Source organism: Hyla sarda, chromosome 2, assembly GCF_029499605.1.
Source record: "Hyla sarda isolate aHylSar1 chromosome 2, aHylSar1.hap1, whole genome shotgun sequence".
Taxonomy (NCBI): domain Eukaryota; kingdom Metazoa; phylum Chordata; class Amphibia; order Anura; family Hylidae; genus Hyla; species Hyla sarda.
In genome coordinates, this window is record NC_079190.1 from 51,195,595 (window position 1) to 51,217,385 (window position 21,791).

The following is a 21,791-nucleotide window of genomic DNA, read 5'->3' on the forward strand; positions in this document are numbered from 1 at the left end:
TCATTGCTGTTACTTGTATATTTTAGTATATAAATTAATTGTACATATGTTATGTTGATCTTTCTTGCTTTTGTCATAGGGGGGGGGGACACAAGACTATGGTTTAGGCTGGTATATGGCATTATGGCATAGGCTACTGCCACTTAGAGGTGAGGATAAGCAAAAATAAAATTAACTCTTTCTTCACAGGTCTTAAAGGGATACTCTCGTGGAAAACTTTTTTATTTTATTTTTTTAAATCAACTGGCGTGAAAAATTTAAACAGATTTGTAAATTACTTCTATTAAAAAATCTTAATCCTTTCAGTACTTTTTAGGGTCTGTATACTACAGAAGAAATGCTTTTCTTTTTGGATTACTCTGATGTCATGACCTCAGTGCTCTCTGCTGACATCTCTGTCCATTTTTGGAACTTACCAGAGCAGGAGAAAATCCCTATAGCAAACATATGCTGCTCTGGACAGTTCCTAAAATGGACAGCAGAGGTCAGCAGAGAGCACTGTGGTCGTAACAGAAGAGAAATCCAAAAAGAAAAGATTTCCTTTGTAGTATACAGCCCCTAAAATGTATTGGAAGGATTAAGATTTTTAAATAGAAGTAATTTACAAATCTGTTTAACTTTCTGGCACCAGTTGATTTAAAAAAATAAAAAAAAAGTTTTCCACGGGAATACCCCTTTAACCATTTACTGCAGACACTGGTCAGTTTTATCTTATTGTCTGTGTAGGAGGAGATGCTGTCTTGCTGCCTTCCCAATCCGCTGTTGCAAAACTACAACTACCAGCATGCCCGGGCATGCTGGAAGTTGTAGTTTTGCAAAAGCTAGAGGCACCCTGATTGGGAAACACTGGTCTAAAGGAAAGGTGTATGGTCTGTGCAGGAAGAACTAACAATGTCCTTTGCTTACTGTTACCTCCTAGTGGCAGCAGTCTTATATGCCATTCATTTATATGTGCCCTCCTCCCACTGAAAATCACCAAAAATATCCTGTTTTTATTTACAGCCGCAACAACAACCGCAACAGCAAACCCCGGCTTTAGCTTAAATTTTGGGAAACCTGCAGGATCGGCTACACCTTTCACTCTGCCTGTTGCAACTACCTCAACTACTGGGTTTTCCCTCTCAGCTACCCCAGCAACAGGTAGGAGAGACCAGGCCTGCTTTATAGTTGAGAATTTATGAATTTTAGTGCTGTTGTCATGAAGATTATTCCTCTGAAAATGTATCAGGTAGACTTATTTTCTAACGTCACAAGCTCCTGGCTTCAGCGTTCGGAACGGTTTGGAGCGGGCAACAGGGGTCATGATGTCATGAGGGGGTGTGTCATTACCCCCTGCTGCCCACACCCAGCTGCGGGGCCCCCGCAATCAGACATCTTATCCCCTATCCTTTGGATAGGGGATAAGATGTCTAGGGCAGGGCTGTGGAGTCGGGCGAAATTTTGGGTACTTGGAGTCGGAGTCGGCAAACAATGCACCGACTCCTACTAAATTTAGATTGGAATAAAAAAAAAGCAAGTTTAAATGTCCCAATTCACAAAAAGTTATAATTGACTGGCGATACAGGGGCCGGAGCATCGTTAAATCATGGCTCCGCCCCTCGTGATGTCACACCCCGCCCCCACAATACAAGTCTATGGGAGGGGGCTTGTCATCACGCCCCCTGCCATATACCATGCCTTATGTCATGAGGGGCAGAGCCATGACATCATGCTGCTCCGTCCCCTGTATCGCCCGTCATTATGCACAGAGCGATCGCTCTGTGTAGTAATGAAAGCGTGGTGCCGCAGCGGCGATCCCAGGGGTCCCCAGCAGCGGGACCCCGGCGATCTGACATCTTATCCCCTATCCTTTTGATAGGGGATAAGATGACTAGGGGCGGAGTGCCCCTTTAAACATGACTATGGGATTCTACTAGGGAAATCTTGTTTTATAATAAATGCCCCTTCCTGGATCCTCCCACTGCCCTATCTTCAGCAGCAGATCAGCACACAAACTGTTCAATACAGTAGACTGTTGGCTTCCCAGCCAGTAGTCCTGTGGTAATGACATGTATGTTACCTTTCTTTCCTTCAAGGAATGTATAAAATACATTCGCATATTAATACAGAGGAGTCAGAGTCGGAAGTACAAAAACTCCGGAGTCGGAACATTTATCTACCGACTCCACAGCCCTCGTCTAGGGGCAGAGCACCCCTTTAAAGGGGTAATCTGCTGCTCAGCGTTTGGAACAAACTGTTCCGAACGCTGGAGCCGGCGCTGGGAGCAAGTGACGTCATAGCCCTGCCCCCTCATGACATCACACCACGCCCCCTCAATGCAAGTCTATGGGACAGGGCGTGCTCCCGGCTCCAGCGTTCGGAATCGTTTGTTCCAAACGCTGAGCAGCGGAGTACCCCTTTAAATATTCTCGTCTCAAAAGCAGAGTTTGACGGTTATTTCTTGCAGGCAAGAATATTGCTAGAAAATGCTGTCACTTACTGATTATTGGGGTCTAACTACTGTATCTCGTACTGATTCTCACCTTCCAATAGCTCATAACTCCATTTGTAGTTCAGTTTATCCATGTCAATAGCGCATTGTATATTGTAATATGACGGCTTCCATATTCTCTACACTAGAAGACAGTGGAGTACAAAAAGTAATCTCATTAATTTATACCTTCAGACATTCACTGTATATTAGGCCTTAGAAAGAGAAGGGCTAAAACAACTAATCGTCAGAGACAATAATTATTGACAATGAAAACCGTTATCATTGATTTTGATAAGATAAGGGTTTTCTACCGTGTTAGCCTTAGAAATATAGGAAATGAGTGAAGTAGCGATGATGCCTTTTATTGACTAATGGAGAGATTATAGATTGCAAGCTTTCAAGACTTCTTGGGTCCTTTCATCAGGCATGTTGGCAACCACCGTGTCATCGCTACTCCACTGTCTCCAATAATCGATTAGTCACATCGTGCTCAAGGCCAAACTTACATATGTTTGTTTATTTTGATTTACATTATTTTATTTAAAAATAATGGGAAAGACCGGTAATATAAACTTCAGTTAGGGGAGGAGCTCATTAACCTTTTAGAAACATATATATATATATATATATATATATATATATATATATATATATATATATATATATATATATATTTATATATTTATTTATTTTATACATTTTATTTACTATTTTTACATTACATGCACTCTTTTGATTGCATACACTGAACAGTGCTGTGCCATAGCATAGCATAGATCTGTGCTATCAGCGCTCCATTAGTACAGGCTGCTGAGGCTGCCTGCAGAGATGGAGCACCGATCTGACAGACAGGTAGGAACCCTCTGCCCATCCTCTAAGCTGACGGGACCCCACAATTTTGCCGTGGTGGTCCCTACTGGCAACCGATTTTCGGGTCATTAGACACTGCGATCGACTTTGAGCGTGGTTTCTTAACTCTCATTAAAATTTATTTTTGCCATTGCACTCCTTATGGTAAATAAAAAATATTTCTAATATACTTGGTTTAAAAAAAATGAAGTTTTATTTGTGCTTTAAAAAGCTGAAGAGCACATTTCCAATTTCTTATACACAGACTTAGGACCGAAGCCCAAACACAGGAAGTGCAGCCTGGAGTGCTGAGGGGTTGGGGTCCAACCAACTGCATATGGCAGTTAAGTGTGAGAGGAGCTATGATTGGATGAGGCTGGACACACACTCCTCAGCACTCCAGGCTGCACTTCCTGTGTTTGGGCTTCGGTCCTTAGTCTGTGTATAAGAAATGGGAAATGTGCTCTTCAGCTTTTTTTTAAGCACAAATAAAACATAGAAAAACTCATTTTTATTTTATTTTTTTTAACCAAAGTGTATTAGAAATATTTATTTACCGCAAGCAAAAAATAGCAAAAATTTATTTTAATGAGTACCCATTTAAAGGAAAATTTCGATCCACAGGATAGAGGATAAGTAGCTGATCGCTGGGGATCGGATCGCTCGGGCCCCTGCGATCACAGTGATGGGACCCTGGCACTCTTCATTGAGGAGAGAGTGTCGTCTTCCAGTAGACTGCACATGATCCATTCATTTCTATGGTAGCAACGATGATGCCCGAGACCTGTACTCTGGTATTTTTGTCGCTCCCGTAGGAATCAATGGAGTTCGTGTCTGCTCTCCTATCCCCTGTGGATAGGGGATGTTGTTTTTTTTATTTTTATTACATTTTTTTTTTCCTGGAGATCTCCTTCAATGCTGGACATCTACCGAATAGGCGGAGAGCAGCTGGGACACACTGGGTATGAAGCGCAGGATGTACATTCTCTAGGGTATATATATATATATATATATATATATATATATATATATATATATATATATATATATATATATATATATATATATATATATATATATATATAAAAACTTATACAGATGTAGGTGATCATAGTTTTGTTTTTCTTTCCTTTCTCATAAAGGAACTGGATTTTCTTTGAATTTGGGTACATCCACACCTGCTGCTACAACTACTTCTGTATCGACTACTGGTTTGTCACTTGGAACGCTAGCTGGGCTGACCGCATCGCCATTTCAGAATGCAAGTGCGGTATCTACAGGTAATTGTGATTTGCTTTCCTAACTTTTACCTTGCAATAGCAAAACACAAATATGGTTTTTGTGCAATTTAAACAAGTCAATGAATGTGAACATTGGTGAAAGCATTAGGGCTGAACACCCGTACCTGACATATTTGCATGGACAAGAATAAATGGAGGGACTGTGGTCCCTGTCTTCTGCAATTTTAAGTGGACCTGTAAGCGGGTTTTTTAAAAGGGCATGGCTGTATAGGGATTTTGACCCTGAGTGACTAAGCCAGTGTTTCCCAACCAGTGTGCCTCCAGCTGTTGCAAAACTACAACTACCAGCGTGCCCGGACAGCCTTTGGCTATCCGGGCATGCTGGGAGTTGTAGTTTTGCAACAGCTGGAGGCACACTGGTTGGGAAACACTGGCTTCCGCTGTCCTGGCATGCTGGGTGGTGGTGTTTTGCAACAGCTGAAGGCACCCTGGTTGGGAAACACTGGACTAACCCATAAATAATTCAAGCTGTGCTGGACTTCAGAAGCTGAGGGGAACGCCCTGTGGGCTTCAAAGCCTAATTTGTATAACTTTTTAAGGGGGAACTCCCCTGGAAAACATTTTTGTTTAAATCAACTGGTGCCAGAAAGTTAAACAGATTTGTAAATTACTTCTATTAAAAAATCTTAATCCTTCTAGTACTTATAAGCTTCTGTATGCTCCACAGGAAGTTCTTTTCTTTTTTAATTTCCTTTTGTCTGACCTCAGTGCTCTCTGCTGACACCTCTGGCCATTTAGGAACTGTCCAGAGTAGGAGCAAATCCCCATAGCAAACCTCTCCTGCTCTGGATAATTCCTGACATGGACAGAGGTGTCAGCAGAGAGCACTGCGGTCAGACAGAAAAGAAATTCAAAAAGGAAAAGAGCTTCCTGTGGAGCATACAGAAGCTTATAAGTACTAGAAGGATTACGATTTTTTAATAGAAGTAATTTACAAATCTGTTTAACTTCCTGTCATCAGTTGATTTAAAAAAAATGTTTTACAGTGGAGTACCCCTTTAAACTTTGATATATCGGCGCTGAAGGGGTTAATTAACTAAATGTGCCAGCCAGGACGCCATGGATTACATCGCCTTTAGAGATGAGCGAACTTACAGTAAATTCGATTCGTCACGAACTTCTCGGCTCGGCAGTTGATGACTTTTCCTGCATAAATTAGTTCAGCTTTCCGGTGCACCCGTGGACTGGAAAAGGTGGATACATTCCTAGGAGACTCTTTCCTAGGACTGTATCCACCTTTTCCAGCCCACCGGAGCACCTGAAGGCTGAACTAATTTACGCAGGATAAGTCATCAACTGCTGAGCCGAGAAGTTCGTGACGAATCGAATTTACTGTAAGTTCGCTCAGCTCTAATTGCCTTATCTGACTACTGGGTGTATCTTAAATAAGTATGTGCATCAGTTTCACGTCCCTTCTGTGCAGACACAGGTTCAGATCTTATGTTTTATCTTCCTGCAGCTAGATCTGAACCAGTGCATGCGCAGAAGAGAGATGGTGCCGGTGCATGGGATGCAGCCTCCTTTGGCTGACAAGTCTATATAATTAATGAATATGACTATTGAAACAGACCAACTTAAATATCCTATATTTATATTTTAACTGCAGGTCTTGGACAGAATCCTTTGGGGTTGGCTGCTCCTTCTATACAGACTACAACCAATGAAGGGCTTGGTGGAATAGACTTCAGTAGTTCTTCTGACAAGAAAAGTGAGTACAGTCAAGGAGTGGCAAATGGTCTAATTTAGACATGGTGGATTTAGCTGTGCAACTGCTCAGTGACATTCAGGAGCACACATGGGGGGGGAGATTTATCAAAACCTGTGCAAAGGAAAAGTTGCCCATAGCAACCAATCGGATCGCTTCTTTCATTTTGCAAAGGCCTTGTTAAAAATGAAAGAAGCGATCTGATTGGTTGCTATGGGCAACTGGGAAACTTTTCCTCTGGACAGGTTTTGATAAATCTCCCCCACACACTCTGTCCTTGATAAGAGAGGTGATAACTGGAGGCTGTACGTAGGGAGAGAGGCCGGTAACAGGCTGGGGTCTTTATTCCTGATGTCACTGGCAAACATTGTACATATCCCTCCTGCTCCCTCCACTTAAAGGGAATGTGTCACCAAATGTGATTTATTTTTATTTTTTATTTATTAAATAATTTTTTCACCTTTCTAAAATATTTTTGGAAATAAAAAAAATAAATAAAATTGTAAACAAAATATGAAAAATGTAATGTCATATCTCCCACTGTTGATTAGCAGAGGGAGATAACATGAGGAATCTGGTATAAGCAAGCAGCTTGTCTGGCTGCTGCAAATTAGATCTCGCCAGTCTACCTTCTTCCTCTGTCTATGTGCAAAAGGAGGGGGAGGGAGAGGGTTTTGTAGCTTTTTTTTTTTTCAATTCCACTGTCACCATTTTGTTGGTGTCTGAAGAGTGGTAAAGAACAAGCTAGATATCTCTTGTTAGGTCACTTCTCCTCAGGTGCTGGCTCCCCCTTTCATTTTACCTAGCCTGTGCTATGCACATGTGCAGTAAGCAGTCAGTCTTAAAGAGTAGCTCCCACCATCCTTATTATTATTATTATTATTATTATTATTATTGTTGTTTTTTCTTTCTGTCCCTGCCTATTGCCCATCTATCCCTAACCCCTTCCCTGCCTTTAATTTTTTTTTTAACTATCTTAGAAATGTCTTTTTGTTTACCTGGTAGTGTGCTCACTTACCTGGCAGACTTCGCCAGCAGGCGCAACGTCACTGATGCCTGCTGGGGCCGACTGCCGCCCTTAGCTCATCTATACACCCTTATTTTATCTATACAGGCCATGATTGTTTTCCTAAACAGTGTACCTCCAGATATTGGCTGTCAGGGCATGCTGGGAGTTGTAGTGGTGAAAGAAATGGAGCCCCCCCCCAAAATATTTCCCTATAAGACCTCAGATCAGACATACCCAAGTACATGACACATGCGTCCTGAGGCAGCAGCAGCGCAGCACTGGGATTCAGTGTGCGCTACCGTGCATATATGCTGGGAGGCGTGGGCCGGCGTGCAAGGCTGGCGTTCACAGCGCTCACTCCCGCCTGTCTGACAGGCAGGGAGCGAGCGCAGCCTGACTGAATTCGGACTGATGCCCTGCCGGGATCTGTCCGAATTCAGCTGTGACGTCACAGCAGGCTGCAGCCGGCCACTAGTTGGGAGACCCCTAGTGGCCAGATTTCAAAAGCAAAATACAATATTTTAACCACCCAATAAATAATTGAAGTATATTAGAAATATGTTGTAGTACATAAGTACTACAACATATAAAAAAAAAGTTCATGACAGTGCCCTTTTAACTTTCTTATGCCCTGTGCCTGCCATAAATCAACTGTGTAGGTGTTGTGAAGTGACACCCCACAAAGAGGCTACAGTAATGGCAGCCCCCAGTACACACTTTATTAATAAATAACATTAACACTACATTGTCCTAAAACTAAATACATAAATGAAATGCTTTATATTGATAGAATAATTTTATTAATTAAGAAAATAAAATGGTGACATATTCCCTTTAATAGGCATGCATGCTTGCTTTTTGAGGCTGAACCGGGCATGCTGGGAGTTGTAGTTTTACAATAGCTGGAGGCACACTGGTTGGGAAGCACTACTCTATCTATCTATATATATATATATATATATATATATACTGTCAGTAAGGTAGTAGATTATTTCAACTGATAGTAGCATATGTTGGTAGCATATGTTACTTGTAGCACCGTCTGTATCAGAGACAGGCAAGGTTAGTGACGGGTATAGTTAGTTATACACAGTCAGTATCTGTGCACTGCACCACTCACCCGTACCGCTCTGTTACAGGACCGTCTCAGAATAATCTTGTAGTACTCTTTGAAAAGACAGGGCTGCCATAATCCTGTCAGTGCTCGGATGGTGGACTCAGTAGTGTATGCAGCCTTAACCCCTTAACGACGCAGGACGTATATTTACGTCCTGCGCCGGCTCCCTCGATATGAAGCGGGATCGCGCCGCGATCCCGCATCATATCGCGTCTGTATCGGCGCTCATCAACGGCCGGGACCCGCAGCTAATACCACACATCGCCGATCGCGGCGATGTGCGGTATTAACCCTTTAGAAGCGGCGGTCAAAGCTGACCGACGCTTCTAAAGTGAAAGTGACCCGGCTGCTCAGTCGGGCTGTTCGGGACCGCCGTGGTGAAATCGCGGCATCCCAAACAGCTTACAGGACACCGGGAGGGCCCTTACCTGCCTCCTCCGTGTCCGATCGGCGAATGACTGCTCCGTGCTTGAGATCCAGGCAGAAGCAGTCAAGCGCCGATAATGCTGATCACAGGTGTGTTAATACACGCCAGTGATCAGCATAGGAGATCAGTGTGTGCAGTGTTATAGGTCCCTATGGGAGCTATAACACTGCAAAAAAAAAAGTGTTAATAAAGGTCATTTAACCCCTTCCCTAATAAAAGTTTGAATCACCCCCCTTTTCCCATAAAAAAAATAAAAATAAACATATGTGGTATCGCCGCGTGCGTAAATGTCCGAACTATAAAAATATATCATTAATTAAACCGCATGGTCAATGGCGTACGCACAAAAAAATTCCAAAGTCCAAAAAAGCGTATTTTGGTCACTTTTTATACCATTAAAAAATTAATAAAAAGAGATCAAAAAGTCCGATCAAAACAAAAATCATACCGATAAAAACTTCAGATCACGGCGCAAGAAATGAGTCCTCATACCGCCATGTACGTGGAAAAATAAAAAAGTTATAGGGGTCAGAAGATGACATTTTTAAACGTATAAATTTTCCTGCATGTAGTTATGATTTTTTCCAGAAGTACGACAAAATCAAACCTATATAAGTAGGGTATCATTTTAACCGTATGGACCTACAGAATAATAAGGTGTAATTTTTACCGAAATATGCACTGTGTAGAAACGGAAGCCCCCAAAAGTTACAAAATGGCGTTTTTTCTTCGATTTTGTCGCACAATGATTTTTTTTTTTTCCGTTTCGCCGTGCATTTTTGGGTAAAATGACTGTCACTGCAAAGTAGAATTGGCGACGCAAAAAATAAGCCATAATATGGATTTTTAGGTTGAAAATTGAAAGGGTTATGATTTTTAAAAGGTAAGGAGGAAAAAACTAAAGTGCAAAAACTGAAAAACCCTGAGTCCTTAAGGGGTTGAAGGGGTACTCCGGTGGAATTTTTTTTATCAAACAGATTTGTAAATTACTTCTATTAAAAAAATCTTAATCCTTCCAGTACTTATCAGCTGCTGAATACTACAGAGGAAATTCTTTTCATTTTGGATTTCTTTTCTGTCTGAGCACAGTGCTCTCTGCTGACACCTCTGTCCATTTTAGGAACTGTCCAGAGCAGCATAGGTTTGCTATGGGGATTTTCTCCTGCTCTGGACAGTTGCTGACACGGACAGAGTTGTCAGCAGAGAGCACTGTGGTCAGACAGGAAAGAAATTCAAAAAGAAAAGAACTTCCTCTGTAGTATACAGACGCTAATAAGTACTGAAAGGATTAAGATTTTTTAATAGAAATAATTCACAAATCTGTTTTAACTTACTGGCACTAGTTGATAATAAAAATAAATAATAATAATAATAATTTCCATCCGAGTACCCATTTTAAGATGTTAGTAATTGCTGGGCAGCTGCAGGTGCTTACACTTGGAACGATGTCCGCAGCGGCATTTTTGTGGAACGTAGGTGCGAAATGAACGGGTCACCAGATGAGGGATTCTGAGCCCACACTCTAGTGTATCAGATGTATAAACAGGTATGCAGAGGTAATACTGGTAAAAACAAGGGGGATTGGACGTGTTTCATGTCCACCTTAGGACCCTTCTTCAGCAGCTTACAGTATAAACATGAGATGGTCGTCCAGTCCCGCTTTAGTCTGCTGGTTCAGACTGATTGTTATGAATGAGCACACCAAGAGATCAAAATGTGAGGAGCTGATGGTTTTTTTTGCAGCATGAATACCATAGTTATCATGAAGGGCGCAACCTGAAGATCTGATATGATAAACAGACAGCATTATGGTTTATTTTATAAAGAATATTACCTAATTTGTCATTGTTTTCATTTTCAGGCGACAAAACAGGAACCAGACCAGAGTAAGTTTTATTGTCTTTGGTTTTTATTGTACATTATTTAAGTTATAATGAAATAAACACCTTTTTAAATCTTTAATCTTTGTGTTTCTTGTAGGGACAGTAAAGCACTTAAGGATGAAAATCTACCTCAATTAATCTGTCTAGATGTGGAAAATTTTCAGTAAGTATAGTGGTAACTAAAATTCTTTTTAATCTGTATAGTTGCCATATGTCAACACTTTTACACTATGTTAAAGGGGGTTATCCAGGAGAAGGAAAAATAGCTAATTTCTTTCTAAAACAGCACCACACTTGTCCTCAGGTTGTATGTGGTATTACAACTTGGCTTCATTCACTTCAATGCAACTGAGCTGCAATGCCACACAACCTGAGGACAGGGGTGGTGCTGTTTTTGGAAGAAATCAACTCTGTTTTCAGGGGTGTGGAAATTTTATAAAAAACTACTTGTCCACGGGACTAAAATGGAGCAAAATCTACTTGTCCCTCATGACGATCCACTTGTCCGGCCAATTTTCGCTTTTACGCTCTGATTTTTTCCTCCTCGCCCTATAATAGCTATAACCACCTACTATAATGATACCTTTTAATTTTTCAATAACAAATTCTCTGAACCCCCCAAAAAAATACATATATATATATAAAGGAAAGTGAAATTGAAATAGTAAAAGATAATTTTGCAGATTTGGTGGTTTTTCTTTTCTGCGCCATTTACCTTGTGGTCAGATAACATGTTAGTTTTATACTTTAGGCGCCTGATTACAGCGATACCAGATTTGTATCGTTTACGTCATGTTTTACGAATTCTGAACGTTTTCAAATTTTTTTAATTGCCATTTTTTAACCCCTGTAGCTTTTTTTTTTTCCCCGCATACCAGGCTGTATGAGGGCTCATTTTTGCGCCATAATCTGTTTTTTGTATCGGTACCATTTTGGTATTGATCTGACTTTTTTTATCGCTTTTTAACTTTATTTTCTGGGATATTCTGCAAATCTGTGGTTTGGTATTTTTTTTTACATTTACCGTACGGAATACATAATGTTATATTTTAATAGTTTGTACAATTACGCACGAAGCGATACCAAATATGTTTATTTTTATTATGTTTACATGTTTTTATATAGGAAAAGGGGGTGATGTGAACTTTTAACATGGAAGGGGTTATTGCAGCGGTCTTCAAACTGTGGCCCTCCAGATGTTGTCAAACTACAACTCCCAGCATGCCCGGACAGCCAACGGCTGTCCTGGCATGCTGGGAATTGTAGTTTTGTAACATCTGGAGGGGCACAGTTTGAAGACCACTAGGTTAATGTGTCTTGCAAACTTTTTTTAAAACTTTTTTTTTTTTTTTTTTTTTTTACACTTTATTAGACTTATGAGGAATCATTAGATTCCTCAGACAGATGAATAGATTCTATTGAACTCTATTAATCTGTGTGCTCTGTGATCCATTGATAGAGCCTAGTCCAGCCAGGATCTATCAATGACAGAGCCGGGACAGGAGGAAGCAGAGGTAAGCCCTCCGGCTACCTCCATAGTGGATCTCCCCCCGCGATCGCGCTCCCACCAGGGAGCCTTCACATGTCCCTTTAGACGCCGCTGTCAGCTTTGACAGCGGCGATCTAAAGGGTTAATAGCCAGCCGCAGCGATCGCCGCATGCTGGCTATTAGCGGCGGCCCCCGGCTACTGAGAACAGCCGGGGGCTGCAGAGTATGGAGCGGGCAGGAATCCGGAGCCCGCTCCATACTCCCCTGTGAGTGCCGCATGCATCTCCCCGTGCAGACGTGCCTCCTCCCCTCAGCTCTCCGAAGCTACAGCTGGGGGGGAGTGAAGGCAGAGGAAGCAGGTCTGCACAGGGAGAAATAAGCCACGCCCCTCATCGACCCCCCCCCCTCAAAGTTAGTGTGAGGTATTATAGATTTTTCCCCTTTTGCTTGGTGTATTTTTTACAGTTCCTCAAAATTTACCAAAATGGTGCACAGAGTTGACAAATTCTGCACCACTAAAGAAACCGGTGAGCTGCAGAGATTGGTTTAAGCGTTGTGCTCTGGCACGTGTACCTGTCCTATTAGGTGGTGTAGGTCTGTGCAAAAAAACACTTCTAAATTTAATATGCACAAATAGTAAAATTCAGCTCCACTGCAGAAAGTGGTGCACGGTGCACCAAACCCAAAGGATAGGGGATAAGATGTTAGATCGCGGGGGTCCCACTACTGGGGACCCCCGCGATTTCCAGGCTGGCAGCTGTGGCATCCGGAATACGGAAGCTTGCAGCTTCTGCGTTTGTGACGTCACGCCATTCATGTCTATGGGAGGGGGGCGTGATGGCTTGTACATAGCTGTCACACTTCCTCCCATAGACTTGAATGGAGGGGGCGTGGTGACCTGCATTGTCACACCGTGCCCCAAATTACAGAGGTGCCGGCCCGGAGATCGCGGGGGTCCCCAGCGTCGGGACCCTCGCAATCTAACATCTTATCCCCCTATCCTTTTCGATAAGATGTGTGCAGCAGAGTACCCCTTTAAAGGAAAACTGGCAGCTTTCTTCCCCCGCACTAACCAGCAGTACTGGCTGGTAGTGCGGGGGACGCTGATCAGTTCGATGCTTACCGTGCCCAGATCCACTGCACCATTCGGCCCTAATCTTCTATTTTCAGGATATGCTAATGAGTTGCTAACTGGCACTCTGATGTCAGTGCCGCAGCGCAGCCCAGCTCATCAATATTCCTCCCCTCCCTCCGCCTCTCCCTCTTATCCCCGCTCTGTAATGGAGAGAGGGGAGGAATATTGATGAGCCAGGCGGCACTGACGTCAGAGTGCCAGTTAGCACCTCATTAGCATATCCCAAAAATAGAAGATTAAGGCTCAATGGCACGGCGGATCCGGGCAAGGTAAGCATCAAACTGATCAGCGTCCCCGCACTACCAGCCAGTACCTCTGGTTAGTGCTGGGGAGAAAGCTGACAGTTTTACTTAAAGGCACTTCTACTTTTGAAATAAATGTGTAGGGAGAGGTTAAAATAAAAATAATTTTAAATCCAAAAAATGTAGAAAACCAGAGTATAAATGACCCCTACTGCTTTGACCTCGAATTCTCAGCTAAGGTCAAATGTATTTTGGTGACTTGCAGTCCAGGCCCTGTGAAGCTCAACTGCATGTTACCCTACAACAGTGTTTCCCAACCAGTGTGCCTCCAGCTGTTGCAAAACTACAACTCCCAGCATTCCCGGACAGCCGAAGACTGTCCGGACATGCTGGGAGTTTAGTTTTGCAACAGCTGGAGGCACACTGGTTGGAAAACACTGACCTACAAAGTTGACCTCTCCTATACTGATCAAGTCATGTCTGTATTCATGTGCAGAAAGTTTGTGAAGGAGCAGAAGCAAGTGCAAGAGGAGATCAGCAGAATGTCCTCGAAAGCCATGGATAAAGTACAGGAAGACATCAAAGCTCTGAAACAACTCCTGTCTGTGGCGTCCAGTGGCCTTCAAAGAAATACTTTGGCTATTGACAAACTTAAAATTGAAACTGCTCAGGTATTTAATATATATTTACATGGCTTTACATGGTTATGGCTTATCCACTAGAAAGGACATCATTATTTTTTTCCAGGATGAATAACCCCATTAAAAATCAGGCAGGACCCAATAAACTTTACTTTGTGGGATCATATAGACACGGCTGCAGCAGGCTCCCCCAGTGCTCACTCCACACACAGGTCAAATACAATTCGGAGGTTGGGGTCTTCAGGAAGTGAGGCCACCATGAACAAATGGACCTTTTGGATGCAGCGCAGGTGTTTTAGCTATTAGCTGTACTGGGGTTTTCAAGCTGTATACTGTATGTGTGAAAACATAAATGTGTTTTATTCAAATGTGACTTGTGTTCTATATTAAAGGGGTGTTCCAGGAAAAAAACTGTTTTAATATATATCAACTGGCTTCAATAATTATCAGCTGCTGAAGTTGAGTTGTTCTTATCTGTCTGGAAACAGTACTCTCTGCTGACATCTCTGCTTGTCTCGGGAACTGCACAGAGTAGAAGTTTGCTATGGGGATTTGCTTCTACTCTGGACGGTTCCCGAGACAGTTGTCATCAGAGAGCACTTAGACAGAAAAGAACAACTCCTCGGCTTCAGTAGCTCATAATTACTGAAAGGATTAAGATTTTTTAATAGAAGTAATTTACAAATCTGTCTTACTTTCTGCAGCCAGTTGAGATAGATAAATATATATAAATATATATATATAAATATATATATATATATATATATAATTTATAAAAAATTTGTTTTTTCATGGAAAACCCCTTTAAGAAGCTAATCTTTTGTCAGGTCTAAGGTACACAATGAGAAACAATTTAATTGAAAATAGATACAACAGGTATAACTAGTAACCAGCGACCATCCATCTGTGCACGGGTCACATCTATATCGGCAGTGTTTTTGTTCAGTGCCAAGAGAAGTGCAGATGATTTTAGAGGCTAAAGTCCATTGCAAAGAACTGTCACAGGGACACGTGTACCCATTAGCCCCTACAGATACCTGTAACTGTATTAAGTCAATTTGAGTCCTAAAATACATATGTATAGTTAGTATATAAAACTAAGACTGGGTTCACACCGTTTTTGCAATACAGTTCCCGTATAGGTTTTCAATTTGACAACCGTACGGAACCGTATTGAATACCGTTTGCATTGACTCTCCATTGAAAAGCGTATGCCAAACGATGCATCAGGTTGTGTCCATTTTGCATACTGAACGGTTTTATCAGTTTTTTTTTCTTGTACCCAAAACCGCAGCCTACCACTATTTTTGTTCCGGGTGAAAAATCTTATTGAAACGTATACGTTTGTTTTTTTTTTATTTGTGTTTTTTTTTAACATGGGAGTCAATGGGAACTGGACAGAACCGTATGTGCGTACGGTTCCATCTGGTTTTTGACTTTGCACAGTTTTTTTCTTTGAATTTATTTCAAACAAGTGAAACTTTTAATGGAATGAAAAGTTAAAAACGTTTAACTTTTTTTACTTTTTTATTTTATTTGTATTTTTAAACACTGCAACCGGACATCATTTTTTAAACCATTTATGTTTAAAAATCTGTACACACGTTTTGATACAGCTTAGTCAGGTTTTGAGGAATCCGTTTTTTTTTTTTTTTTTAATCAAAAACCTGATACGGGAAATGTATTGCAAAAATGTGGCGTGAACCCAGCCTAACATATGTCCATACAGAGGAGACATGAATTAATAAGTAAATGAAACAATTGGACCCATTAAAATCTTATTAATATAGATACCTAAATGCTGTCCTGCGGTATACAGTGGTCCCTCAACATACGATGGTAATCCGTTCCAAACGGACCATCGTTTGTTGAAACCATCGTATGTTGAGGGATCCGTGCAATGTAAAGTATAGGACAGTGGTCTACAACCTGCGGACCTCCAGATGTTGCAAAACTACAACACCCAGCATGCCCGGACAGACCACTGGTATTGGAGGTTATACTCGCGTGTCCCCGCCACTCCGGACCGTCACCGCTGCCCTGGATGTTGCCTTCCATCGCTGTCCCCGTGGTGTCCCCGACGCACCGGCAAGGCATCTGCTTCCCCGGCATCCTTGCTCTCCGTCACCGCCATCACGTCGGTACGCACGCTGCTCCTATTGGATGACGGGACGGCGTGCGCGGCGACATGACGATGGAGAGCACCGACGATGCAGGGGATCCTGAAGAGGACACGCCGGAGCCCCGAGGACAGGTAAGTGATCAACAGAGGACCACACGGGGCACAGTAAACGGCTATCCGGTGGCCTCTGAAGCAGTCTGCTCTGCCGTATAGTCGTTTATGCGATGGCCCCGACATACAAAAGCATCGTATGTTGATGCTGCCTTCAACATGCGATGGCCTCTGAGAGGTCATCGTATGTCGGGGCCATCGTAGGTCGGGGGGGTCACTGTACATTGTTATAGACTATTGTGGTGCCTGTATATACAATAAAATACTTAAACCAGACACAAGGTGGAGCCCTAAGTTAGGTGGCTGTCAGTAAGGAGAAGCTAAGCGGCCAGGACTGAATGGGACACCCTCTGGAACATCTTTGGCCTTTTGACTAAAATATAAATATGCTGGTGGAGGTTTATCAATACCTGTTCCGAGGAATAGTGGTGCAGTTGCCCATAGCAACCAAACAGATTGTGTTTTTTTTTTTCCATTTTTGAAGAGACCAGTAAAAATTAGAAGAAACAATCTGGTTGCTGTTGGCAAATGCACCACTCTTCCTCTGCGCAAGTTTTGATAAATTCCCAGTTTAGGTTCCGTTGTTGCTGCTTGTAAACGGATTACAAACAGTTGTAAAATAATCCCATTGATGTCAATGGGATTTTTTTTTTTTTTTACAATCTTTCCACATTCGTTTGCAACCGTCTGTGCTCGTTTCCATTTTTTTTTTTTTTTTTTTTAACGGGAGAAAAGACGGTGCATGCAGTATTTTTTCCTTCTGTCAAAAAACGGAAGAAAAAACGGAAACAATACATTTAACATTGAAGTCTATGGAAGGCGGATGAGCCTTTAACCCCTTAAGGACTCAGGGTTTTTCCGTTTTTGCACTTTCGTTTTTTCCTCCTTACCTTTTAAAAATCATAACCTTTTCAATTTTCCACCTAAAAATCCATATTATGGCTTATTTTTTTGCGTCACCAATTCTACTTTGCAGTGACATTAGTCATTTTACCCAAAAATGCACAGCGAAACGGAAAAAAAAATCATTGTGCGACAAAATCGAAAAAAAACACGTCCTTTTGTAACTTTTGGGGTCTTCCGTTTCTACGCAGTGCATATTTCGGTAAAAATTACACCTTATCATTATTCTGTAGGTCCATACGGTTAAAATGATACCCTACTTATATAGGTTTGATTTTGTCGCACTTCTGGAAAAAATCATAACTACATGCAGGAAAATTTATACGTTTAAAAATGTCATCTTCTGACCCCTATAACTTTTTTATTTTTCCACGTACGGGGTGGTATGAGGACTCATTTTTTGCGCTGTGATCTGAAGTTTTTATCGGTACCATTTTTGTTTTGATCGGACTTTTTGATCACTTTTTATTCATTTTTTTAATGGTATAAAAAGTGACCAAAATACGCTTTTTTGACTTTGGAATTTTTTTGCGCGTACGCCATTGACCGTGCGGTTTAATTAATGATATATTTTTATAGTTCGGACTTTTACGCACGCGGCGATACCACATATGTTTATTTATTTTTTTACACTGTTTTATTTTTTTTATGGGAAAAGGGGGGTGATTCAAACTTTTATTAGGGAAGGGGTTAAATGACCTTTATTAACACTTATTTTTTACATTTTTCTGCAGTGTTATAGGTCCCATAGGGACCTATAACACTGCACACACTGATCTCCTATGCTGATCACTGGCGTGTATTAACACGCCTGTGATCAGCATTATCGGCGTTTGACTGCTCCTGCCTGGATCTCAGGCACGGAGCAGTCATTCGTCGATCGGACACCGGGGAGGCAGGTAAGAGCCCTCCCGGTGTCCGATCAGCTGTTCGGGACGCCGCGATTTCACCGCGGCGGTCCCGAACAGCCCGACTGAGCAGCTGGGATACTTTCAGTTTCACCTTAGAAGCGGCGGTCAGCTTTGACCGCTGCTTCTAAAGGGTTAATACAGCACATCGCCGCGATCGGCGATGTGTGGTATTAGCCGCGGGTCCCGGCCGTTGATGAGCGCCGGGACCGAAGCGATATGATGCAGGTTCGCGGCGCGATCCCGCTTCATATCGCGGGAGCCGGCGCAGGACGTAAATATACGTCCTGCGTCGTTAAGGGGTTAATGTCATCCGTTTGGATCCATTTTTTCAATCCGTTTTTTTGATCCTTTTTTTTTTTTTTTTTTTTATACTTCTGAGCATGCGCAGAACAAAAAACTTTTTTTTTTTGTTTAACTGAACAAAACTGATACAAACGGATAACATCCGTTATTGTCATAATTTTTTTTTTTTAAGTCTTTTTTTTTTTTTTTTTTTTTTTTTTTTTTTTGACGGGAGAAGAACTGGACAGGACTATACAGCCGTGTGAACGCAGCCTAAACCGCACATGCCCTTTTTTTTTAATGCTGCTTGGTTTGAACACTATGAAACCTTCCTGATGGCCTATCCTCAGGATATCTGATTGGAGGGGGTCTAACACCTTGTACCCTTTCCGGTCTCCACATACACACACAAACACAACCGGAAAATGGATGGATCCGTTCTCTATGTAGTGGACTAATGGGAGCTGATCTTCAGTAAGACAGCGTGCCCACTCCAGTGTCTGAAGCAATCTGCTTCCACCACAGCTGATGGTTGGGGTGCTGGGTGTCCGACCCCCCACCCATCAGATATTGATGGCCTAGCCTGAAGAAAGGCCATCTATAAGCTTTTACTGGAAAACCCCTTTAAGACTCAGGTCAGAACCAATGATTCCTAGCTGCTTATTAATTATTGTGCCATCTATTATTGCTGCATTACTTCATAACATATGTTTTTTTTCTTTATTTAGGAACTTAAAAATGCAGAAATAGCTTTGCGGACACAGAAAACCCCACTCGGCCTTCAACATGAAAACACAGCACCAGCTGAGTATGTTTTTGTTTGATCATGAATATTTCAATGACCTGGTGTTAAACCCTTTAAGGACAAGCCCATTATGACCTTAAGGACCAGAGCCTTTATTGCACACCTGACCACTGTCCCTTTATACATTAATAACTCTGGGATGCTTTTACTTATGAATTTGAGAGAGTTTTTTTTTTTTTGTGACATATTCTACTTTAACATAGTGGTAATTTTTTGTCGATACTTTCATCATTTCTTTGAAAAAAAATTAGAAAATTTAGCATTTTTCTAACTTTAAAGCTCTCTACTTGTAAGGAAAATAGATATACCAAATGATATATTGAATCAAATATGCAATATATCTACTTAATGTTTGCATCATAAAGTTGACATATTTTTACTTTTGGAAGACATCCGAGAGCTTCAAAGTTCAGCAGCAATTTTCCAGTTTCTCACAAAATTTTCAAAATCAGAATTTTTCAGTGACCAGTTCACTTTTGAAGTGGATTTGAGGGGCCTTCATTTTAGAAATACCCCATAAATGATCCCTCAAAGTATTCAAAATGACATTCAGAAAGTTTGTTAACCCTTTAGGTGTTTCACAGGAATAGCAGCAAAGTGAAGGAGAAAATTCAAAATCTTCATTTTTTAGACCCAATTTTAGCATTTTTGCAAGGGGTAAAAGGAGAAAAAGCCCCGCAAAAGTTGTAACCCAATTTCTGTCGAGTAAGGAAATACCTCATGTGTATGTAAAGTGCTCTGTGGGATTTTGGAAAGTGAATTTTGCTGAAATGGTTTTTGGGAGGCATGTCACATTTAGGAAGCCCCTATGGGGCCATAACAGCAAAAAAAAAAATAAAAAAACACATGGCATACTAGTTTGGAAAACTACACCCCTCAATGAACATAACAAGGGGTACAGTGAGCCTTAACACCCTACAGGTGTTTGATCACTTTTCGGTAAAGTCAAATGTATAAATAAAAAAAGTTAAAAATTTCTCACTAAAATGCTGTTTTCCCCCCAAATTTACCATTTTTACAAGAGGTAATAGAAGAGAATGCCCCCCAAACTTTGTAACCCCATTTCTTCTGAGTATGGAAATGCCCCATGTGTGGATGTAGAATGCGCTACGGGCGCACTACAATGCTCAGAAGAGGAGGAGTCACATTTGGCTTTTTGAAAGCAAATTTTGCTGAAATGTTATTTGGGGGGTATGTCTCATTTAGGAAGAACAGCAAAAATAACCCAACATGGCATACGATTTGGGAAACCACACCCCTCATGGAACGTAACAAGGGTTACAGTAACCCTTAACACCCCACAGATGTTTGATGACTTTTCGGTAAAGTCGGATGTGTAAATAATTTTTATTGTTTTCTCCCAAAGTTACCATTTTTACAAGAGGTAATAGGAGAGAATGCCCCCAAAATTCGTAACCCCGTTTGTAACCCCATGTGTGGACGTCAAGTGCTCTGCTGGCGCACTACAATGCTCAGAAGAGAAGGCCACATTTGGCTTTTTGAAAGCAAATTTTGCTGAAATAGTTTTTGGGGGGGGGGGCATGTCGCATTTAAGAAGCCCCCATGGTGCCAGAACAGCAAAAAATAAAAAAATAAAAACTGTGTAGGGGTATATGTAGTGTTATACACTTTGTTTTGTGTAGTGTTTTTAGGGTACATTTACATGGGTGGGGGTTCACAGCGAGTTTCCCGCTGGGAGTTGGCGCAAATTTTCCGCTGAAGCTCAAACTCATTGCAAACCTCCAGCTGTTGCAAAACTACAACTCCCAGCATGCTCTTTGGCTGTCCATGCATGCTGGGGGTTGTAGTTATGCAACAGCTGGAGGCACAATGTTGCGAAAGTTGAGTAACAAACTGTTTTTACAACCAGTGTGCCTTCAGCTGTTGCAAAAGCTACAACTCTTAGCATGCATTGACAGCCGAAGGGCATGCTGGGGCTTGCAATTATGCAACAGCTGGAGGCATACTACTAAAACTCCCAGCATGTCCTTTGGCTGTCCGTGCATGCTGGTTGTAGTTATGCAACAGCTGGAGTCACACTTTTTCATAGAAAAAAAGTGCCTCTAGCTGTTGCATAACTACAACCCCCAGCATGCCCTTTTATGCATGCAGGGAGATGTTACTAAGCAACAGCAGGAGGCCAGCCTTACCACCTGCTGCTGCGCCATGATCCTCCTGCCCCCACCGCTGACTCCGCTCCTCGGGCCCCGATCCCACTGGGTATCGGGGGGCCCCTGCTCAAGGTACATACTCCCGGCACCCGCTCTCGCCCTCCGGAATAAGGGCGGGACGAGTGCCATTAACCCCTTAAGGACTCAGCCCATTTTGGCCTTAAGGACTCAGACAATCTAATTTTTACGTTTTCATTTTTTCCTCCTCGCCTTCT

The 21,791-nt window shown here is 41.9% G+C and overlaps 1 protein-coding gene across 4 annotated transcripts in view; it reads left to right on the forward strand.

The window, feature by feature from the left end:
• Positions 1–21,791, forward strand: part of NUP58 (nucleoporin 58) — an 85,972-nt gene that overhangs the window by 19,610 nt on the left and 44,571 nt on the right. For all 4 annotated transcript variants that reach the window (XM_056561776.1, XM_056561779.1, XM_056561778.1 and 1 more), the window contains exons 3-9: positions 1,003–1,140; positions 4,465–4,602; positions 6,230–6,331; positions 10,743–10,767; positions 10,862–10,927; positions 14,127–14,301; positions 19,329–19,408. In XM_056561776.1, the coding sequence (XP_056417751.1) occupies positions 1,003–1,140; positions 4,465–4,602; positions 6,230–6,331; positions 10,743–10,767; positions 10,862–10,927; positions 14,127–14,301; positions 19,329–19,408 (724 nt within the window). The remainder of the gene's footprint in view (positions 1–1,002; positions 1,141–4,464; positions 4,603–6,229; positions 6,332–10,742; positions 10,768–10,861; positions 10,928–14,126; positions 14,302–19,328; positions 19,409–21,791) is intronic.